The sequence below is a fragment of the Melanerpes formicivorus genome, unplaced genomic scaffold (genome assembly GCF_026170545.1).
Source record: "Melanerpes formicivorus ecotype bairdi unplaced genomic scaffold, bMelFor1.0.p_v2 SCAF_96, whole genome shotgun sequence".
Classification (NCBI taxonomy): Eukaryota; Metazoa; Chordata; class Aves; order Piciformes; family Picidae; genus Melanerpes; species Melanerpes formicivorus.
In genome coordinates this window covers 2318481-2340174 of record NW_027142448.1, presented here as the reverse complement: position 1 = coordinate 2340174, position 21694 = coordinate 2318481, and the positions used below count along the sequence as shown (strand labels likewise).

The 21694-nt window shown below is 43.2% G+C and overlaps 1 protein-coding gene across 1 annotated transcript in view; it reads left to right on the top strand.

The window, feature by feature from the left end:
• Window positions 1–21694, top strand: part of TMPRSS7 (transmembrane serine protease 7) — a 49967-nt gene that overhangs the window by 8133 nt on the left and 20140 nt on the right. The window contains exons 4-10 of the mRNA XM_068166042.1: window positions 6499–6566; window positions 8034–8227; window positions 9855–9893; window positions 14808–15036; window positions 16445–16575; window positions 17786–17898; window positions 21207–21313. Coding sequence (XP_068022143.1) covers window positions 6499–6566; window positions 8034–8227; window positions 9855–9893; window positions 14808–15036; window positions 16445–16575; window positions 17786–17898; window positions 21207–21313 — 881 coding nt within the window. The remainder of the gene's footprint in view (window positions 1–6498; window positions 6567–8033; window positions 8228–9854; window positions 9894–14807; window positions 15037–16444; window positions 16576–17785; window positions 17899–21206; window positions 21314–21694) is intronic.

Genomic DNA, 21694 nt, shown 5'->3' with positions numbered 1-21694 from the left:
TCTAGCAAGCAGCCAAGGGCATCGGCTGGTATCAACATGGCACCTACTCCTTCTCCCACTACTTCTCCTTCTTCTTCTTCTCCGTCGGCCATTAACGGAGCAACGTCACTTCCACCCACTCCCTCGGTGGGACCGGAAGTCACTGCCCCAGCAGCTGATTTATCTCAGGACCTGTCAGCTTCCATTAAGGTGGCTGTAAATTCAAACACAGCTCCAGTTAAGGTGGCTCCTTTAAAGACTAGAGCTGGAAAGGGCAAAGATGGAGAAGAAGAGGAGGAGACTGATCCTGGTGAGGGGCCCTCTACTCTAAAAGATCCTGCTCAGGAGGAAGAGAAGGTTTGTTTTAAAGATCTAGCTAACCTAGTGAGATCAAAGCAGGATAGAGATGAAGCTAGGAAAGCAGCTGGCAAAGGTGGTTCTCAGCTTAAAGAGATCCTTAGGAGAATGACAGCAGGATTATATGGGCAAAGAATTCAGGGAGACGAGGAGGAAGATGATATTACGGACTGTTCGTCACCACGGGAAGAATTGCGAAATGTCCGTAAAGATTTCACCAGGGCAGATAAGGAGCCAGTTCTAGTTTGGCTTAGTAGGTGTTATGATACAGGTGCTTCAGCTCTAACAGTTGGAGACAAGTCAGCAGCTCAGTTAGGAACTCTCTCAAGGGACAATGGAATAGATAGACATCTAGGCGAAGCTCTCGGTAAGGTTAATCTGTGGATACGCCTTTTAATAGCGGTTGCCCTGAGATACCCTTCCGGAGATGATCTTCCCTGGAATCCTAAACCCTGGACTACCATAGATGAGGGAATTAAGCGCTTGAGAGAATTTGCTGTTAGAGAGCTACTCTATGGTGAACATGAAACTCTGAATCCTGATGACATTCCTGTGGGTATTGGTCTAGCTAAAAAGATCATCAAACTTGCTCCTTCTAATTATGCAAACATTCTGGCAAGCAGAATTGTGTCAAGAAGTTATGGTGGAGCTTCTCCTACGGTTGGCCAATTCAGTGATCAAATGAGACAATTGGAGGATAGCATGACACGTGGTTCTTTGGTTTCGGCCATTAAAACGATGTCTGGTGATATTCAGAATTGCATTAGAGAGTTAAAAGATGAATTTAGAAATTCCATATCCCAATTGGCACAAAGGGATAATTTCAATTCTCCCTCCAGATGGGTACAAGTCTCATCTGTGAGGAATACACGTCCTCCAAGGAGGTCATTCCAAAACAGGACATTCCAAAACAGGTCATTCCAAAACAGACCACCAAGGCAATCACGTAGAACTATTTGGATAACTCTGCGAGATCAGTTTGGTGAGGACATGAACCGCTGGGATGGCCAACCAACTTCTAATCTTTTCAGGAGACTGAGGGAATTGCAAAGTGGCAGAACCCAAGGTAGTAATACCAGAAGGGTAGCTGTTACTTCCACAGTTCCCCATAACGACTCTTATGGCTTCAACAGTGGCTCCAGTCATAACATGCAAAGTTATAACCCTGCACAATATGTGCAATGCACATGTGCGCATGTTCCCCATAACTAGGGGTGCCCTGCCTCCCGCCAGGGGGAGGAGAGGGATAACAGAGATAATAGAATCTATTGGGATGTGTACATCCAGTGGCCTGGCACTTCACAATTTCGGAAGTACAGGGCCTTGGTTGACACAGGAGCTCAGTGCACCATAATACCATCAAATTATCAGGGATCAGAGTCTATAACTATTCTGGGAGTCACTGGTGGATCTCAAGAGTTAAGTAAGGTAGAAGTTAATATAAGTTTAACTGGTAAACAATGGAGGAAGCATACAGTTGTGACCGGACCTGACGCACCTTGTATTTTGGGAATTGATTTTCTTAGAGAAGGGCGTTTCAAAGACCCTAGAGGTTACAAATGGGCTTTTGGAGTAGCTTCAATAGAAATTGATGGACAAAAATTGAAGCTGTCTGCCAGACCTGAACTTTCTGATGAATCTGCAGTTGTGGGACAACATAAGATACAGGACATTAAATTGCCGGTTGCTTCTCAGACTGTGCATCACAGACAATACAGAACCAACCGTGACTCTTTGTTGCCCATTCAGAATCTGATTCGTCAGTTGGAGAGTCAGAAAGTCGTCAGCAAAACTCATTCACCTTTCAACAGTCCAGTGTGGCCTGTGCGGAAACAGAATGGAGACTGGCGTCTGACGGTAGACTACCGAGCCCTGAATGAAGTAACACCACCTATGAGTGCAGCAGTACCAGACATGATGGAACTACAGTATGAGCTGGAATCCAAAGAGGCCAAATGGTATGCTACCATAGACATTGCTAATGCATTTTTCTCTATTCCTATAGCAGAGGAATGCAGGCCTCAGTTTGCTTTCACCTGGAGAGGAATCCAGTACACTTTCAACAGATTGCCAATGGGCTGGATCCACAGCTCAAGCATCTGTCATGCGGTGATCCACGATGCTCTGGAGAAAGGCAGTGCTCCAGAACACATCCAGTTCATCGATGATATCATCGTCTGGGGTAAAACTGCTGAGGAAGTCTTCGAGAAAGGTAACAAAATCATCGACATTCTTCTGAATGCAGGTTTTGCCATCAAGCGAGACAAGGTGAAAGGACCTACCACAGAGATTCAGTTTCTGGGAGTGAAGTGGCAAGATGGACGCCGACACATTCCAGTGGATGTGGTAAATAGAGTCTCTACCATGACAAGTCCCACAAACAAGCAAGAGACCCTACGTTTCTTGGGGATAGTGGGATTTTGGAGACTACACATTCCTGGATACAGTCAGATTGTGAAACCTCTGTATGATGTGACTCGAAAGAGAAACCATTTCCACTGGGGACCTGAACAACAAGCAGCCTTTGACCAGATAAAGCAAGAGGTAGTTCAAGCAATGGGTCTGGGACCTGTCCGAGATGGTCCAGACATTAAGAACATTTTGTACATGGCTGCAAGTGACAATGGTCCAACCTGGTGCTTGTGGCAAAAAGCTCCAGGTGAGACACGTGGACGACCTCTTGGTTTCTGGAGTCGAGGTTACAGAGGTTCAGAGGCTAATTATACTCCAACAGAGAAAGAAATTCTAGCTGCCTATGAAGGAGTAAAAGCATCTTCTGAAGTGATTGGAACTGAATCACAACTTCTTCTAGCTCCCAGATTACCAGTTTTGAATTGGATGTTCAAAGGCAAAGGATCCACACCACATCATGCCACAGACTCAACCTGGTCTAAGTGGATGGCTCTGATAACACAGAGAGCTCGAATGGGAAATCTTGAAAGACCTGGTCTAGTGGAGGTGATCTCAAGTTGGCCTGAAGGCATCAACTGTGCTAAACCTCCAGAGGAGAAAGTAACTCGTGCTGAGGAAGCTCCTCCTTACAATGACCTTTCTGATGATGAAAAGAAATATGCTTTGTTCACAGACGGTTCCTGTCGTCTTGTTGGGAACAAGCGAAGGTGGAAGTCTGCTGTGTGGAGTCCAACACACCGAGTTGCAGAGGCGAAAGATGGAGAAGGAGAATCCATTCAGTTTGCAGAGGTAAAAGCTGTCCAGCTAGCTCTCGACGTGGCTGAACGTGAGAGATGGCCAAAGCTTTATCTCTACACCGACTCATGGATGGTAGCCAATGCTCTATGGGGTTGGCTAAAGAACTGGAAGAAGAGTGGTTGGCAGAGGAAAGGAAAACCCATTTGGGCAGCCAACCTATGGCAGGACATTGCTGATCGAATCGAGAGAATTCCAGTGAAAGTGAGACACATCGATGCTCACATTCCTAAGAGCAAAGCTACTGAGGAACAGCAACACAACCATCAGGCAGATCTAGCTGCAAGAGTTTCTCAAGTAGACATGGACTCTAATCTTGATCTTGACTGGAAACACCGAGGTGAGATATTCTTAGCTCGGTGGGCTCACGATTCGTCAGGACATCAAGGCAGAGATGCAACATACCAATGGGCTCGTGACAGATCCATAGACATTTCCATGGATGCTATCACACAAGTCATCCATGACTGTGACATTTGTGCTGCTATTAAGCAGGCAAAACGACTTAAGCCCTTGTGGTATGGTGACAGATGGTCCAAGTACAAGTATGGTGAAGCTTGGCAGATTGACTACATCACTCTACCACGTTCTCATTCTGGTAAGCAATACGTGCTTACTATGGTAGAGGCAAACACTGGATGGTTGGAAACTTATCCAGTTCCACATGCAACTGCACGCAACACCATTCTCGGTCTGGAGAGACAAATCCTGTGGAGACACGGAACTCCAGAGAGGATTGAGTCAGACAACGGAACTCATTTCAAGAACAACCTTGTAAAGAGCTGGGCAAAAGAGCATGGTATTGAGTGGATATTCCACATTCCCTACTATGCACCAGCTTCAGGGAAGATTGAACGCTACAATGGTTTGTTGAAGACCACTCTCAAAGCTATGGGGGGTGGATCTTTGAAAAACTGGGAAAAACATTTAGCACAAGCAACCTGGCTGGTAAATAGTAGAGGTTCAGTGAACCGAGCTGGACCTGCACATTCAGATTTGCTACGGAAAGTAGAAGGTGATAGAGTTCCTGTTGTTAGAGAAAAGAATCTGTTAGGTAAAACTGTTTGGGTATTTTCACCCTCAGGAGAGGCTAAACCTGTCCGAGGGGTGGTTTCAGCTGAAGGTCCGGGTCACACTTATTGGGTAATGCAAGCGAATGGTGAAATTCAGTGTATTCCACAAAGAAATTTAACTTTAGCTGAAAGAGGTTAATTTCAAACTGCTGTACAGCTACATCGCGCCCAGAGGAAGAATCAACGAGGAATCTATGGTGCACGAACCCTGAGATCCCTGAGAGCCCTGAGTCAACTAAGAGACCCTGAGATTTCCCTGTTTCCCTTTTCTTTGCTTCGTCGGCGAAGAAATGAACTGTTTTCCATTTTTCTCGTTTTCTGATTTTCTTGGACTTTTGAATCATCTACATCTGAGCATAGCCGGAATGGACTATGAACTTTACTCACGAACTGTAAATATCGTTTTGGATTAGATGGACAGTGTGAACAGCCAATGAAATTGTTTAGAAGGGGTGGACTGTGGCCGGTTGACGTTGCCCCCTTAAGAAAGGGAATATGGTGGACGGAAGTTGGTAAACGGAAGGAATAGTCTAAACTAATTTCATTGGACGAGTGGGAGGAAGCACTTTCTGAGCTGGGACTATACTGGACATTTCCAGCACTTCTCAGTCAGTCTTGCTTCCGCCTTTCTACGGTGCGGCTGCTCTCTGTCCCTGTGCTGGGCTTTCTGCCAAGGCTCCGGCCTTGAGAGAAAAACTGATAAGGCCTGTATTAACTCTTTTCCAATTAACACAAAACTGCTTTTAACTTCTTTCTTTCGCTCTCTCTCTCTTCTAACCTAATCTGGGGAAAGGGGGGAAAGAGGGGAAAGAGGAGGTGGGGAACCCCCCTCTCTGCCGAGAGGGGTTCACTCTCATTTCTGTGTTACTCTGTTGTATATCTTTGTATATATTGTAGATATTGTAAATTTATAAATATCTCCCTGCAAATCCTACATCGCTTTGTAAATATAGCTCCACTGCTTTGCTAATTCAGCTTGCGAGTTTTTTTTCTTTTCCCTTCAATTTTTTTTCCCTTTTACTTTACAAGGGGGAAGGGAAGAGGCTTCTCAGCCTTGTCCTTCCAAACCCACCACAGAAATGTGTTTTTTAATGGTGTTTCTTTTAACAAGAGGTAGGAAGGTTATGGGTACAGTGATATTATCACACGTATCCAAAGAACTGGTGGAATCAGGAGCTTGATTTCCCTACAGCATGAAATGACTGCACAGAGTTTTTCTTTCTCCACCTATTTTACATTGTGTGTATTGAAAAGAGATACATTATTACTAAGCTGTTAGAAAATGGGCACAAACTGAATCAAAATGCAAGAAATTCCACAGAAACACTAGGGGGAAAAAAAAAATTAACTCTGAAGGTGATTAAACAATGCAACTATTGTCCAGAGAGTCTGTGAAGTCTTCTGGTGTCATTCACCCTGCTTTGAGGAAGACACCTCTGTCTTCCTGTGATTCTGTGGAAAAAAAACTTTAATTCTGGTGACTGCAATTTAGGAGCAACACACAAAATGTTAAGAGCACAAACTCATTTCCTAAAGGCTAGCTATAAATTTCAGAACGAGCAGAAAGAAACCCTCTGTATTTGGAATCTGTTGTGCAAAGAGTGTGCATCCTTTTCAGAACTCTCTTGGTTTTTTTGAAAGGTGTTGTGTGTGACATCTGGCCCTGGGCAGGAGGGAACATCAGACTGCTTACAGACCTGTTCACGTTTGCTGCTCTCACTAGCTTGAGAATCTTCCTAGGAAAGCCTAGGCAGATGACATCTCTAGTTATGACTGCTTTGTTTTCTTTGGTTGGTTTTGTTATTGGCAGTGGTTGGGGTTTTTTGGTTTTGTTGTCTGTTTGTTTTTTAGGAATACTAAATCTTAATACTTTCTATTTCAGATTAACTTAGTCTACACAACCTCCTCTTTCTCCAAATTTTATAAGCAGTCTACAGTTTCTGAAGTCAGGTAAAATGATGTTTAATGTAATTGCATTTCTGCTGAGAAGAATGTCACATAATGAGATGTTTTGCTCTCTTCTGGTGCGACCACACCTTGACTACTGTGACCAGATCTGGAGTCTGCACCACAGAAAGGCCATGGACCTGCTGGAGCAGGTCCAGAGTACGGCAACAGAGACGATCAGAGGGCCTCTCCTTTGAAGACAGGCTGGGAGAGTTGGTTATTTTTGTTTTTTTCAAGGCTGGAGAAGAAAAGGTTCTGGGGGAGACCTTATAGAGTCATTAATATATCATAAGGTGACCTACTGGAAGGATGGGGAGAGACTGTTTAGAAAGGCATGCAGCAATAGGATAAGTGGCAAGCGTTTTAAACTAGAGCAGGGTAGATTTAGATTGGATATTAGGAGGAAGTTCTTTACAGTGAGGGAAATATTGGAACAGAGAGATGGTCAGCATCAAACCTGATAGAGCCCTGAGCAGCATGATCTAGTTAAAGATGTCGCTGCTCAGCTTGGGGGAGAGGGAGTGGGAGGAGAAAGGGGGATTGGACAAGGTGACCTTTGTCTGTCCCTTCCAACTTGATGGTTTTATGATTCTATGAGCTGACTAAAGAAACCTGATTTTAGTAGTTGTGATTTAATCATTGCTGTTTACTTGTACTGATAGCAAAATATGTTTATAACCAATACCAATTAATTTCACAACAATAGAGGCAAAATAAAGTCATATAAGCAGTTCTAGTCTGACAGGTAAAGAGAAATAATGTCCCTAAAATAGTTTTGGTGACTCTCTCACACAGAGGTCACACAGAGTTTTAACCATGTCAACATGCTGTTAGATTATTATTAAGTCATCCTGATTTTTAAGTCATACTTATTTTATAACCAATATTATTGTATACAACTAGTGAGAGGAAAGCAAAAAGAATCTGTATGCTGCAATAAGTGCACTTACCCTAATACTATGTATGCAGTTATTGTTAGAGGATTAGTTGTTTCCAGTTTTGGTTCCAGAATGGGAATTTCAGGGGTATATTTGATTTAATGGCTCTTTTCCCCATTTGGAGGTAAAGACTGGGTTGACTACCTATGGCCTAAAAATGGTCTAGGAATTGTTTCTTATACACTGCAGTGCCTGGTACACGTCGAGAAGCGTAGCAATGCCGAGTTCTGCATTTCTGGGACTGGTAATTCTAGTAGTTCTATTTTGGATATAACCCAGCTTCAATTCAAGCAGATATGATTTCCATAGATCTCAACAATCAGGAATCCTCAGGAAATCAGCAAGCTTGGACTTTTGTGCTGATTGGCTTTTTTTGAGATGAAAAAAAAACATTTGGTGTGTCATAGTAACAAGAGAAGAGGGAAATAATTCATTCCATTCTAAACTGGTATTTTAGAAGCTTGTGTTGAGAGTCTATAGCCTTCAGAAAACATTCAATGTCATAATAATCTGTTGGACCTTTGCATTTCAGTAACAACAACAATGGAGGCCTCCTTATTCATTTCTGGATCATATTTGTGGTACCACAGGCAAAACGCCAAGTGCTGTGTGAGGATTGTGTGGCTGCCATTTTAAAGGATTCCATTCAGACAAGTATCATTAACAGAACCTCAGTGGGAAGCCTTCAGGGCCTTGCAGTTGACATGGATTCCATTGTACTAAGTGGTTAGTACCAGCAAGTAGCCATATCCTTGAGGATCCTTCATTAAACAAACATTTTAGTATTGGAATACCAATTTCTATGAACAACCCAAAGTCTTCATCCAGCATCTTTATCTTCTAACACTAAAATTATTAGAGAGAAAAACAGAACAAAGGAAAGCAAAGCAAAGCAAAACATCCACAAACACAAAACCCCCACAAAGTAAAAAGAAAATCAAACCCAAGAAAGCCAAAGTGTCCCTGTGAACACGGATTGCAAAACAGCCTTTACATGGAGTGCTCATGATCAAATTCAGGAGATCTCTGACACCTTCTAGGTAGCTTTAACTCCTCCATTGAAAATTCATGCTTGCCACCCCATAACGTTAAAATGCGGATTATAAGATGACCGATTTAACACATCCAAGTGCCGGGTTCTGCACATTGGCCACAACAACCCCATGCAGAGCTACAGGCTGGAGTCAGAGTGGCTGAGAGCAGCCAGGCAGAGAGGGACCTGGGGGTACTGGTCGATGGTAGGCTGAACATGAGCCTGCAATGTGCCCAGGCAGCCAAGAGGGCCAATGGCATCCTGGCCTGCATCAAGAACAGTGTGGCCAGCAGGAGCAGGGAGGTCATTGTGCCCCTGTATACTGCACTGGTTAGGCCACATCTCAAGTACTGTGTCCAGTTCTGGGCCCCTCAGATTAGGAAGGAGGTTGACTTGCTGGAACGTGCCCAGAGAAGGGCAACAAAGTTGGTGAGGGGTTTGGAACACAGCCCTGTGAGGAGAGGCTGAGGGAGCTGGGGTTGCTTAGCCTGGAGAAGAAGAGGCTCAGGGGTGCCCTTATTGCTCTCTACAACTCCCTGAAGGGAGGTTGCAGTCAGGTGGGGGTTGGTCTCTTCTCCCAGGCAGCCAGCACCAGAACAAGAGGACACAGTCTCAGGCTGTGCCAGGGGAGGTTTAGGTTGGATGTTAGGAAGAAGTTCTACACAGAGAGAGTGATTGCGCATTGGAATGGGCTGCCTGGGGAGGTGGTGGAGTCACCATCATTGGAGGTGTTCAGGAGGAGACTAGATGCCATGGGTGCCATGGTTTAGTTGTTTAGGTGGGTTGGATTGGTTGATGTGTTACACACGATGATCTTGAAAGTCCCTTTCAACCTGGTCTGGTCTGGCCTATTCTATTCAATTTGATTCGATTGGATTCTACAACTCTTGTGCTATGGCTATTCGGGGAAGAAATTAGAGATGTGAGATGCAATTGCCAGTTTAATGTAATTAGCTACAAAATATTCTATGACTTTTCAGCTCAATGAGCAAGGGGCAGAATGAACTTCTTTTGAAAAACTAGCCAATTGAAAGCTGAGAAAGTGTGGCCAAAGATGTGAACATGATGCCTGGCTCAGACTCTCAATACTTAAGTGACATGCAGTCTCTTGCCTCAGACATTAAAACGCCTGGGGACATGATATCTCTAAAGCTGCCTGCAGAATTTTCAGAAATAAAGAGGAACTGGGCACGCTCCCTTGTTAAGACAGCAATTTTAACCTGTGTTCTTAGTGTTATTATTAAAGATATAGGATTGAGTTAAAGTCTGAATTCTGAATGTTGATCAAGTGAGACTGACACTGCTTTTTTTTCTGTGCAGCAGGTCTTCGGTCAGATTATTGGTCAACAACAGGAACAGGTAATTCACCACTGGGGAGCTTCCTGGCAGAGCAGAAGTGGAGAATAAAGCATTTAGTTAATGTCTGATACTCAGTTGTTAAGAAGGTTAAGTCCAGCCTTGATGTTTATGTCTTGAGTTGCTAGCAAAGGGACTGTGAATCTTTCATGCAACAGACAGAGAACCTATCTGCCTTCAGTTTGACTGGTAAGTTTTTGGAGTTACCTGATGGCATGTTAGGAAATAAACTCAGTCAGCTAGGTGTTTGCTATTCAGTCTATGTCAAAGATTAAGGTTTCTAAACCGACCTTAAATCTATTTGTTGCCTTTTCAGATAAAAATTAGTAATGTATTTGTCCATCTTTTATCATCCTTTACTCCCTTTTCTTCGAGGCTGATGATGAGCTTTTCTTTTAAATTAATTGCCTAACAGGAACTACTTTAATCATTTCAGTTTTGCTAGGGTTATGGCTATACTATTTATATACCTGCCTAGTTTCATGTTGTAAACCTCCCACTTGGGTTCCTTGACAGCATGCAGGGACTTGGCAAACATATTAAAAGCATAGCGCATCTGTATTCACTAGTACATTGAGAAGACACCTAGAAAATGTGTGCTACTAAGGCTAGGCAATCCCTGTTGATGCAGACACCTGATAAGTTTCTGCTGGGCTAGCAGGTAGGGATGTCTTGACCTCCCTTCTTTCTTCACACAGGCTTATCACCTTGTGAAGTTGCACCCTTTAGTTTTTCAAGGGTTTTATTCCTTTCCATACCTGTAGTTGTCTTTTCTGAAATATTATCTTGAACTATTTCAACAATTACTTTTCTATTTGTTACCTATTCTAAGGTTTCAGCTTGCATAGTTCCTTAGAATTCAACAATTACATTTGTCAGTGTGAGCCAAGTCAAGCTCTCTGGAACTGGTGTGAACAGGTAGGCTTTGGGTCACTGACTCTGGGCCATGGTTTGTAATGCAACTGCATTAAAAGAGGCCAAACTCAAAGCTTTGAAGCTTGCTGCAGCGTTCATTTCCTCACACACTGTACTGATCCACTTGCTATGGCATGGTAATCTCCTTGCATTAATGACACAAAATAATTTTGTATATTGGTGCTTACTTGCATAACAATGTAAACTCTGAGTTCAGTGTTCCAGGGAAGAAGAATTAGTAGAGTCAGCTCTGGTGTTTCAACATTTTCCAGAGTGCAGTTACTAAAAGAGAAGAAAATAAACAGAGTGCAACATAAATATTGATGCTGAGGCTTTTTTTACAACTTCTATGGTAACTTTCACAGAAAGGGGCAAGTATTAAACTGCTAGACAACAGGATGCAGGAAAGATGACCCGCCTCTAGAGGACATTCAAAAACTTAGTGTAGGCAGCTGGTGTCTGTAATTGCAGTGCTGCTATGCAGTGATGTTGCAATAAAGGAGTTGAGAAGTCTTACATTGGTGCAGTATTTTTTGTTATGATACCTTGAGTGTGCATGCTTAGGACTACAGAATGTGGTGCAGAAGTGGAAATGTTAATGCAGTATCATATAGAGAAGGTGCATTGCTTGCTTATATCTCGAGAGCAGTGGAGTTATGTTGACCTAGTTATTAGTTCAAGTATAAACCTGTACAATATGTAAAAGAATGGGGTGAAGAAGGTACTTGTAGGTATTCATCTGATGCATATGACTTGCATTGCCATCACCTTCTATGAAACCATGACCAAATGGGTAGAAAAGCAGTGGATGCCATATAACTTGACTTCAATAAGGCTTTTTATACTGGCTCCCATAACATTCTCCTAGAAATATGGTACAGATGATTGGTCCATGAGGTGGATTGAAAACTGGCTCTACAACAGAGTTCAGAGGGTTGTCATCAGTGGCATGGAGTCAACTTGGAGGCCTGTGGGCAGTGGTGTTCCTCAGGGATCAGTACTGGGGCCAGATTTGGTGAGTATCTTTGTCAGTGAACTGGATGAGGGGATTGAGTGTACCCTCATAAAGTTCACTGATGATACAAGACTGGGGGCCTGGGGTGTGGTGGCTGACACCCTGTCAGGCTGTGCTGCCATCCGATGAGGTCTGGACACAGTGGAGAGCTGGGTGCACGCAAACCTCATGAAGTTCAATAAGGATAAATGCAGGGTCCTGGAGTAACAGTAGGCACCAGTACAGATTAGGGGCTGCCCTGCTGGAAAGCAGCTCCATAGCGAAAGAACTTAGAGTCCTAGCAGACAAGTTCTCCATGGGACAGCAATGTGCCCTTGTGGCCATAAGAGCCAATGGTATCTGGGGAGCATCAAGAAATGTGTGGCCAGCCAGTCTGGGGAGGGTCTTCTCCCCCTCTACTCTGCCTTAGCAAGACCACACCTGGAATACTGGGATCCCCAGTTCAAGAGAGACAGGGACCTGATGGAGAGAATTCAACAAAGAGCCATGAGGACGATTAAGGGACTTGAGCATCTTCCCTACGAAGAGAGACTGAGAAACCTGGGGTTATTTAGTCTTGAGAAGACTGAGAGGGGATCTCATCAATGTGTATAAATATCTGAGGGGTGGGTGTCAAGTGGATGTGGCCAATCTCTTTTTGGTGGTGTGCAATAAAATGACAAAGAACAATGGGTACAAGCTTGAACATAGAAAATTTTACCTCAACATGAGGAGAAACTTCTTTAAACTTAGAGTGAAACAGCAATGGAGCAGGCTGCCCAGAGAGGTTGTGAAGTCTTCTTCTCTGGACACATTCAAATCCTGCTTGGATACATTCCTGTGCAGACTACCTTAGGTGACCCTGCTTTGGCAGGGGGTTGGGCCTGATGATCTCTGGAAGTCCCTTCCAACCTTGAATGTACTGTACTGTGATACTCTATCTGGCTAAGGGTCAGTCTAGGTAAATACTGTGCCCAGCTTTCATTTCAAGCTTTCATTTCAAGCTTTCATTTCAAGCTGGTATGTTTGCATTACTTCTAGTCAAGGAGAGACCTCTGAATTCTCTGCACCGTGCTCTAGGTCTAGGTCTGCATTGTTAACTACTTAGTAGAAATAATGGTAGTCACATAATTCTGAAGAGTATAATCAAAGCCGACTTTAAGGGTGAGTAAATAAGAGAAAATAATGATTAGAGTGTTACTGGGAAGAGATAAGAACAAGAAGGAAGTACAACAGCTCAACCAAAGCTTTAAATATTGTAGCTGTAATTCAGAGGAATGGTAAAGTATTCCCTACAGATTGTTCACGAGTAGTCGGAGCATTGGTTTCAAGGCTGTAAATTAGAAGTGAAAGTCTGACATATCCTGCCACTGCCTGTCTTCTTTAAACACTGGTTAAAAGGCTGTCATTTAATTTGAGCCAATATTTGGACTTCCAGTGCTTTACTTAGTGGTCCCCAATAGTAACTATTTCAGAAAAATGTCTGTCTCTTTTTTTTTTAATAGGCAGAGGAGAATGCAAACATTTATTCCTCCTTCTCTCCCAACTTACAGTTTTCTTTGAGAGGTGATTTCAAAGCGCTGCTTTGAGTTCCAGATATGACCAAACAAACAAAAAATAAAGATCCTAAGTTTTTTGCTGAATGGGAGCTGCAATATTGACTTGAACGAATGACTTTAGGTGACATGATTGACAAAATAGGCTTGACCAGGAAGGAGCAAGTGTTCCAGCTTAGCGTGCAAATAGGGCGATCTTCTCTACCTTGTGACATTGCTCTTTTTGGGGGCCTTTTTTTGACCCGTGTTTAGGATAAACTGAATTGTTTATATTTTAAGGTAATTCTGTGTCTTACACTGAATTCTAACACTGCAAAATTTTTCAAGACTTGACCAACTCCTGATCTGAATGAATTTTAACCCTGCTTTGAGCAGGGTGTTGAACAAGAACTGTCCCAACAAATCTGAATTTCGTGGTGGCACTTACAGCTCACCTCACAACAGAACGCTGGCAAAGCCTGCTGTTCCAACGATAACCTAAAAGTCCTAGAGCAAGAACAAGAAAAGTTTAAACACACAACATAAGCACAGTGTGACTTGTGATTTATTTATTCTATTTATTATAAAGACTCAGGGGTGACCTTATTACTCTCTACAACTAAGAGCAACAAAGTTGGTGAGGGGTTTGGAACACAAGCCCTATGAGGAGAGGCTGAGGGAGCTGGGGTTGCTTAGCCTGGAGAAGAGGAGACTCAGGGGTGACCTTATCACTCTCTACAACTACCTGAAGGGAGGTTGTAGACAGGCTGATGATGGTCTCTTCTCCCAGGCACCCAGTACCAGAACAAGAGGACACAGTCTCAGGCTGCGCCAGGGGAGGTTTAGGTTGGATGTTAGGAAGAAGTTCTATACAGAAAGAGTGATTGCCCATTGGAATGGGTTGCCTGGGGAGGTGGTGGAGTCGCCGTCGTTGAGGGTGTTCAGAAGGAGACTTGATGGGGTGCTTGGTGCCATGGGTTAGCTGTTTGGGTGGGTTGGATTGGTTGATGGGTTGGACACGATGATCTTGAAGGTCTCTTCCAACCTGGTTTGGTTTATTCTAATAAAGGTTTATTCTAATATTCTATGTATCATTCTATGTATAAGCCTAATATCTATGGGGATGTGCAGTTGATGAACATGTCCTACTGAATGACAATTTGGTTTATATTATCCTCTGAGGGCCCTACAGATTTTTGTTAAGTGTGAATTCCTCTTGTACAGGATGGCAGTGCTTCTGTGCAAATATGGAAAAGGGACTTATTTAGTTATTCTGTAGTTTTACAAGCAGATTGGCCACGGCCTTGTAACTAAAATGCAAGCAACAGCGCTGCAGTTTCATTTCACATTTAGCTTGCAACTCATGTGCCTCTTTGATTTCAATCTATTTTTTAGGAGTTTTACTTTGTATTTCATGAAGATTTAACCATTTTGTAGTGCATGTCCAGTGCTGAAACGTGGCATTTTCCACAGGAACAAATTGTGTGTATGATCTGTACGCTGATCGCCTACACCAGCACTTCCCTCTGGATATTCATGCAACCTCAGTGGAGACGATCTGCTATTTTAAGCTGACTGCATCAGTGGGCCATCTTGTTCGTCTTTCCATAGCATCTCTTCAGATTGAAGCAGATAACTGCATCACTGACTCCCTAGCAATTTATGACTCTCTGGTGCCAATCAAACATAAGATATTGTACCGGTGAGTATAAAGTTTTGTTGGGAATGAACTGACTTTTTTTTTCCCTGTAGAATTTCAAACTGCGTTTTTGATTCGTTAAAAGTACTTAAATCTTCATGTGTTATGTTTACAACACCTACACAGAACAGAACAGAACAGACTTTCCTGATTTATACCAGGAAGACATGGAATGAAGCTGGAGGTGGGGAGATTGAGGCTGGAGGTGAGGAGGAGGTTCTTCACCATGAGAGTAGTGAAGCCCTGGAATGGGTTGTCCAGGGAGGTGGTTGAGGCCCCATCCCTGGAGGTGTTTAAGCCCAGGCTGGATGAGGCTGTGGCCAGACTGATCTAGTGTGGGGTGTCCCTGCCCATGGCAGGGGGGTTGGAACTAGATAATCCTTGTGGTCCCTTCCAACCCTGACTGATACTATGATACTATGATAATATGATACCATGATACTATGATACCATGATATGCTACTAAAAAGAAAATGTCAGCACTTCCTTCCCTAAGCAAACTATTCTTCCATATGAAGATTATTGTTCTTCATGTGAAAACTGAAATTGTAAAATGAAGTCTCACGATTCTTTGGATACTTGTTGCCACTCCCCAGTTCAGCTCTTTTCTGAGCTGCTCTCTGTGGATCGTTTGGAGGCTTATCTAATGGCTTTCCCGTCACATTTTTAATGATTCAGTAGGCTTCTTGGGGGATTTTTTTTTTGTTTGAAATCCCTAGTCCTGCTAAAGTGTGAAGACAGCACCTCCATCAAGCGTAGCATTAAAGGTATTAAAGGTAGCATTAAATCCTTTGCTCAGGCCCCTCAGGGTGAAAAAACCCCATTGACTTTTCAATCCTGTTTGAGAGTAACCTGGATCACTCACGGACTTGGCTATAAACCAGCAGATGGTGCTCATTTGCTTGTTGGTGTCTGCACAGGCCTGGTGCTATCTGCTAGGTTATGTAGATGGAAAGGAACTTTTTTTTTTTTTTAATTGGATTAGTTGTTCAGATTCTTAATTTCTGACTTGAAGACTAGCTTCATTGTCTTTCCCACTCCCCAGGCTAAATGTGTTGATCTAATAAAATAAATGTTCTCTTTCTGCCAGCCTTTCTTTACTATTTATTTCATTCATTTTTATTTGGAGTGAAGGCTGAAAATTAGTCTTTTCTTCTAGATCTAACTCTTCCATCTTACCTTTCATGCTTCTAATTTATTCTTTTTCTGTGTGAAGCTGCATTTCTAACTGGTCTTACATCAGGTACTTTTGTGCTTGAGAGTATGGAGTTTTCACCAGACTCTGAATCAGGTAAGCTCTGAAAGGGGAAAATTCATGCACAGAATGAGTGCTGGGTTTTTGTTTCAGCGATTTTGTTTGTTTGGTTTTTTACTATCCTTTACATATGTACTCTCCTTTCTTCCCCCTCAGAGCTTGTGAACCAGCTGATTCAATGATGTCCCTTGTGTCCACAAGCAATCTCATGCTGGTAATGTTTAAGGCAGCACAAATGAAGGAACATAAGGAATTCCATGGCTTTTTTGAGATTATTACACAAGAAAGTATGTTATGTTTGGAAATGTTTTTATTGCAGTGTTTCTGTCTAAGATCCCAACATGACTCTCATGTCCCTGACTACAGAGAAATGACTTCTCTACCTTAGGCTTTTGGGTTTGGTGGGTTTTGGTTTTGTTTGTTTGCTGGTTTTGTTGTTGGTTTTTTGTGTTTTTTTTTTTCCTACAAACTTGTCTCTCTCCTTCATCTTCTCTGAATTACTGAGTGCCTGCCTTTCTCTGGAGTGACTTAATCTGTGCCAATTAGCTATTCTGAAGTGAAATCTGAAGGGAGAAAGCTAAAACTAGCACTGAGTTCAGTGATCAGGACTGCAATATGCCAGTAGATGGAGTTGTTATGCCAGGTGTAGCACTGCTCTGGCCTCTCTCCTGATTTTGGACTTAGTTACAACACTAAGGTGGAAATAACCTTAGTCCCTTTGTCTGCAATTTTGTTTGGTCTTTGCCTCCTCATTGACACGAAGGAGTCAGTTATGTTTATGTGTCAAATCCATCATTTGCTTTTTATTGCATTAAGAAGTGGTTAGAACATAATCACAAACAGTAGAAGGAACATAATGGGAAAAATCTAAAGCAATCCAATGCAAGAAAATTAAAGCTGCTCAGCAAGATGTTGCATAGTTCTAATTTTGAGAATAATTAAGCATTAAAATACCATCATAAAAGCATGTGGCAAACTTGCCATCCTAAGGAACTTTACATTCAGAGCTGGTATTGTTGGTTGGTTTAAATTCAGAGCTGAGTTTTCTTTGATGGCTTTGTGTGTGTGTTTGGGGTTTTTTTATTATTATTTTAACAAATTCCCTCAATCCATTGAGTAGTCACTAAAGAAGGTTTTGGTTTCCTGGAAGCTAATTAGATTACTGAATCATTCATTTCTCTTCTAAACTGGCAACATTTTAAGAGAAGAGGTACTCTCCTGCTGCAGTGCATCTGTATCGGTGTGCAGCCCCTTCACCACGTCTTGTTTGCAGAGCTGCAATAAAAAGTTCACAATGTTTTGTCTTTGTCCTGAAGAGCCCAGCAAGCTTTCCTGGACTTTGACAGCCATTGTCTGTCTGCATCACTGAGGAGGGTGTTGTTTCCAACTTGAGCCAAATAAATATAATTCCTGAAATGCTCTGTTTTGCAGTGGAAGATTTCTCGTTAATGTGAATGTTTACCTTTCCCCCCCCCCTCTTTTTTTCTTTTTCCCTAGAGTGTGGAAAAACAATAGTGACCAAAGAGAAAATTGGCTATGAAGGGAAAATCACAAGTCCCTATTATCCAAGCTATTATCCTCCAAAATGTATTTGTGTATGGAACTTTCAGGTAACATGAATCCCTTTTAGGCTCTGTTGCATGTTTGGGGCACACAGAGCCTTTAAGTATAGCAGAAACGAGTGGGTAGGGAACATCCTGCACCTTACACATGTGGCAGTTCAGAGAAATGACACAGCTGAACAGCTAGCTGTGCTCACGTTTCTTTTTGTCTTGGGCTGGGGGAAGTTGCGTTTTGGTGGTGTTTTTTCCCTGTATACTTAATGAAGAAAAGATAGTTCCTATGCTGTCCCATTTTATAAAGGTGAGGAGCTGAGATAAGTTCTGATGTTTAGACTACAGAATCACTGCATAGCAGCTTTACTTCCCCTCTTCACAACCTCGGAAATTTGGGAAAAAGAATGTACAAAAGACTTGTACTTATTGCTGCAATTTGTGTAATAGCTCTCTTCAGTCTGTTTTGTTATGCTTAACAAATTGAATTGTTGCCTTCTAAGAGGGTCTATCCTATCAGCACATTCCCATATAATGGTTTTTAGTTTATTATTATTTTTACTGGTATGCTTTTTTACATGTTTGCAGGTACTCTTTTGAAAGCAAATATCAAAAAGTTCATGTTGGGTTACAATAATTTTGTCCTGCATTTTCTGATGACTTTATTGTTTTCCTATCAATGCTGCTAAGATATCATCTTTGACTCATGGTTTCCTTTCAGCGTTTTTCTCTATAAAGAACATGGCAATGGATATGATGTAGTCCACTGTTTAACCATCTTTGTGATTACACACGCCTTTTCCTCCCATAGACAGCTAAGCCACTACTTTTGTGCTAAACTTCAGGTCTTCAATTCACCCTGGACTTCTGAGGGAAAAGTTCCTGGCCTCTGCTGTGAAGGACAACAAAATGTCTTTCTATAAATACATTAATAGCAAGAGGAAGGGCAAGGACAACCTCCACTCCTTGGTGGAGATGGAGGGAAACGTTGTATCAAAGGATGAGGAAAAGGCAGAGGTACTTAACACCTTCTTTGCCTCAATTTTTACTAGCAGGACAGAATGTCTTCCAGACAGCTGGCCTGCAGAGCTGGCAGAAGGAGCCAGGGAGCAGCGTAGTTTCCCTATGTTCCAGGAGCAGGTAGTTGGAGCTCTCCTCAGCCGCTTGGATCCCATAAGTCCATGGGACCAGATGGGATCCATCCTTGGGTGCTTAGAGAGCTGGCAGATGAGCTGGCCAAGCCACTCTCCATCATTTTTCAAAAGTCCTGGTTCACTGGAGAGGTCCCAGAAGACTGGCAGCTGTCCAACATGGTGCCCATCCACAAGCAGGGATGGCTGTATGAGCCAGGGAATTATAGGCCTGTCAGCCTGACCTCAGTGCCAGGCAAGATCATGGAACAGGTCATCCTGAGTGCAATCACACAGCACTTACAGGATGGCCAAAGGATCAGGCGCAGCCAGCATGGATTTAGGAAGGGCAAGTCCTTCCTGACCAACCTGATCTCCTTCTATGAGCAGGTGACCCGCCTGGTGGATGTGGGGAGGCTGTGGATGTAGTCTAGCTGGACCTCAGCAAGGCCTTTGACACCGTCCCCCATAGCAAACTCCTGGCCAAGCTGCCAGCCCATGGCTTGGACGGGAGCACACTGCATTGGGTTAGGAACTGGCTGGAGGGCCGAGCCCAGAGAGTGGCGGTGAATGGTGCCACATCCAGCTGGCAGCCACTCACTAGTGGTGTGCCCCAAGGATCAGTGCTGGGCCCTGTGCTCTCTAACATCTTTATTGATGATCTGGATGAGGGCATTGAGTCCATCAGCAGTATATTTGTGGACAACACCAAACTGGGGGCAGCAGTTGATCTGCTGGAGGGTAGAGAGGCTCTGCAGAGGGACCTGGACAGGCTGGACAGATGGGCAGAGTCCAAGGGCATGAGATTGAACATATCCAAGTGCCAGGTGCTGCACATTGGCCACAGCAACCCCATGCAGTGCTACAGAGCTGGAGTCAGAGTGGCTGGAGAGCGGCCAGGTGGAGAGGGACCTGGGGGTGCTGGTCGATGGTAGGCTGAACATGAGCCTGCAGTATGCCCAGGCAGCCAAGAAGGCCAATGGCATCCTGGCCTGCATCAGCAACTGTGTGGCCAGCAGGAACAGGGAGGTCATTCTGCCCCTGTACACTGCACTGGTTAGGCCACACCTCAATTACTGTGTCCAGTTCTGGGCCCCTCAATTTAGGAAGGAGGTTGACTTGCTGGAACGAGTCCAGAGAAGGGCAACAAAGTTGGTGAGGGGTTTGGAACACAGCCCTGTGAGGAGAGGCTGAGGGAGCTGGGGTTGCTTAGCCTGGAGAAAAGGAGGCTCAGGGGTGACCTTGTTGCTGTCTACAACTACCTGAAGGGAGGTTGTAGCCAGGAAGAGGTTGGTCTCTTCTCCCAGGCAGCCAGCACCAGAACAAGAGGACACAGTCTCAGGCTGCACCAGGGGAGGTTTAGGTTGGATGTTAGGAAGAAGTTCTACACAGAGAGAGTGATTGCCCATTGGAATGTGCTGCCCAGGGAGGTGGTGGAGTCACCATCATTGGAGGTGTTCAGGAAGAGACATGATGGGGTGCTTGGTGCCATGGTTTAGTTGTTTAGGTGGGCTGGATTGGTTGATGGGTTGGACACAATGATCTTGAAGGTCTCTTCCAACCTTGTTTTTTTTTATTATTATTATTATTATTATTATTATTATTATTATTATTATTATTATTATTATTATTATTATTATTATTATTATTATTATTATTATTATTATTATTATTATTATTATTGTTAGTAAGTGTAACCCCCGAGACTTATATCTCAAAATAGTGTAACTTCCCAGTCATTCAATGCTGAATCTTCCTTCATCTCCCAAATGATGTTTTCTGAAAGACTCTCCATTCCTGGATTCCTGTGCTAAACCTGCTCTTGTTTTTAAAGGAACATTGCCTTGTGTTCTAAATAAACTGTTGTCCTTTTAACAATGGAAGTTCTAATTAATTATTAACCGTCGTGATAGTGCCAGGCTTCAAAATTGGTTGTTAAATGCTAAAGAATGCTTGGCTGAGCAGGTGTTAGCAGAAGACTGCAACATTGTGGTAGAAATAACTCCTAGAATTACAAAGGTGACAGTTATTCATTGCAGTACCTTACTAACAATCTGCTGGGGCTGTGTGACCCTGCACAAGTCAATTTGGATGTCTTTGAATGCTTTGGTTTTGATACGAAAGATGCTTTATACGGCCAGTGGCTTTTTGAAGACAAAAGGTGTGTGTGTGACTGATAGACAGAGGGGGAGAAAGCTTGCAGCCTGCTTTAACTCTCTTTCTTGCTTACAATAGACTCCGCAGAAGAGCCTTGGTATAGCTTTGAAGTTTCATAACTATGCAATCAGTGAGAAGAATATTAAAGGCTGTGAGCGAGGATGGTGGAAAATTAATGAACACATGTAAGTACTTCTGCATGGGTTCTTTAACATTACCAAAACAGACATTACTGTCACTGCTGCAGCTCACTCAGAATTTCCACAAAGAGATACTTCACTGGTATCTCTTACCACTTGCTACTCTTTTAAGTGTATGTCTGATTTCTCCAGGGAATGCGACTGTCAGGATAAACAGTTTTAGGGATTGGACACAGAATAATAAAAGATAAATGCATCTCATTTGATGGGCCTTCTGAATATCTTATATTTTGTAGCACAAAACTTGTTTTCTCTTTTCTCCCTGGGCTGCTCTGCCTTTGCTTCTGGCTGCTTCATCTCTGAACTTGCATGCCAGCTGAACTGCCTTCTAGTTTTAGCTGTGTAAGGTACAGGGGGGAGGGAGAG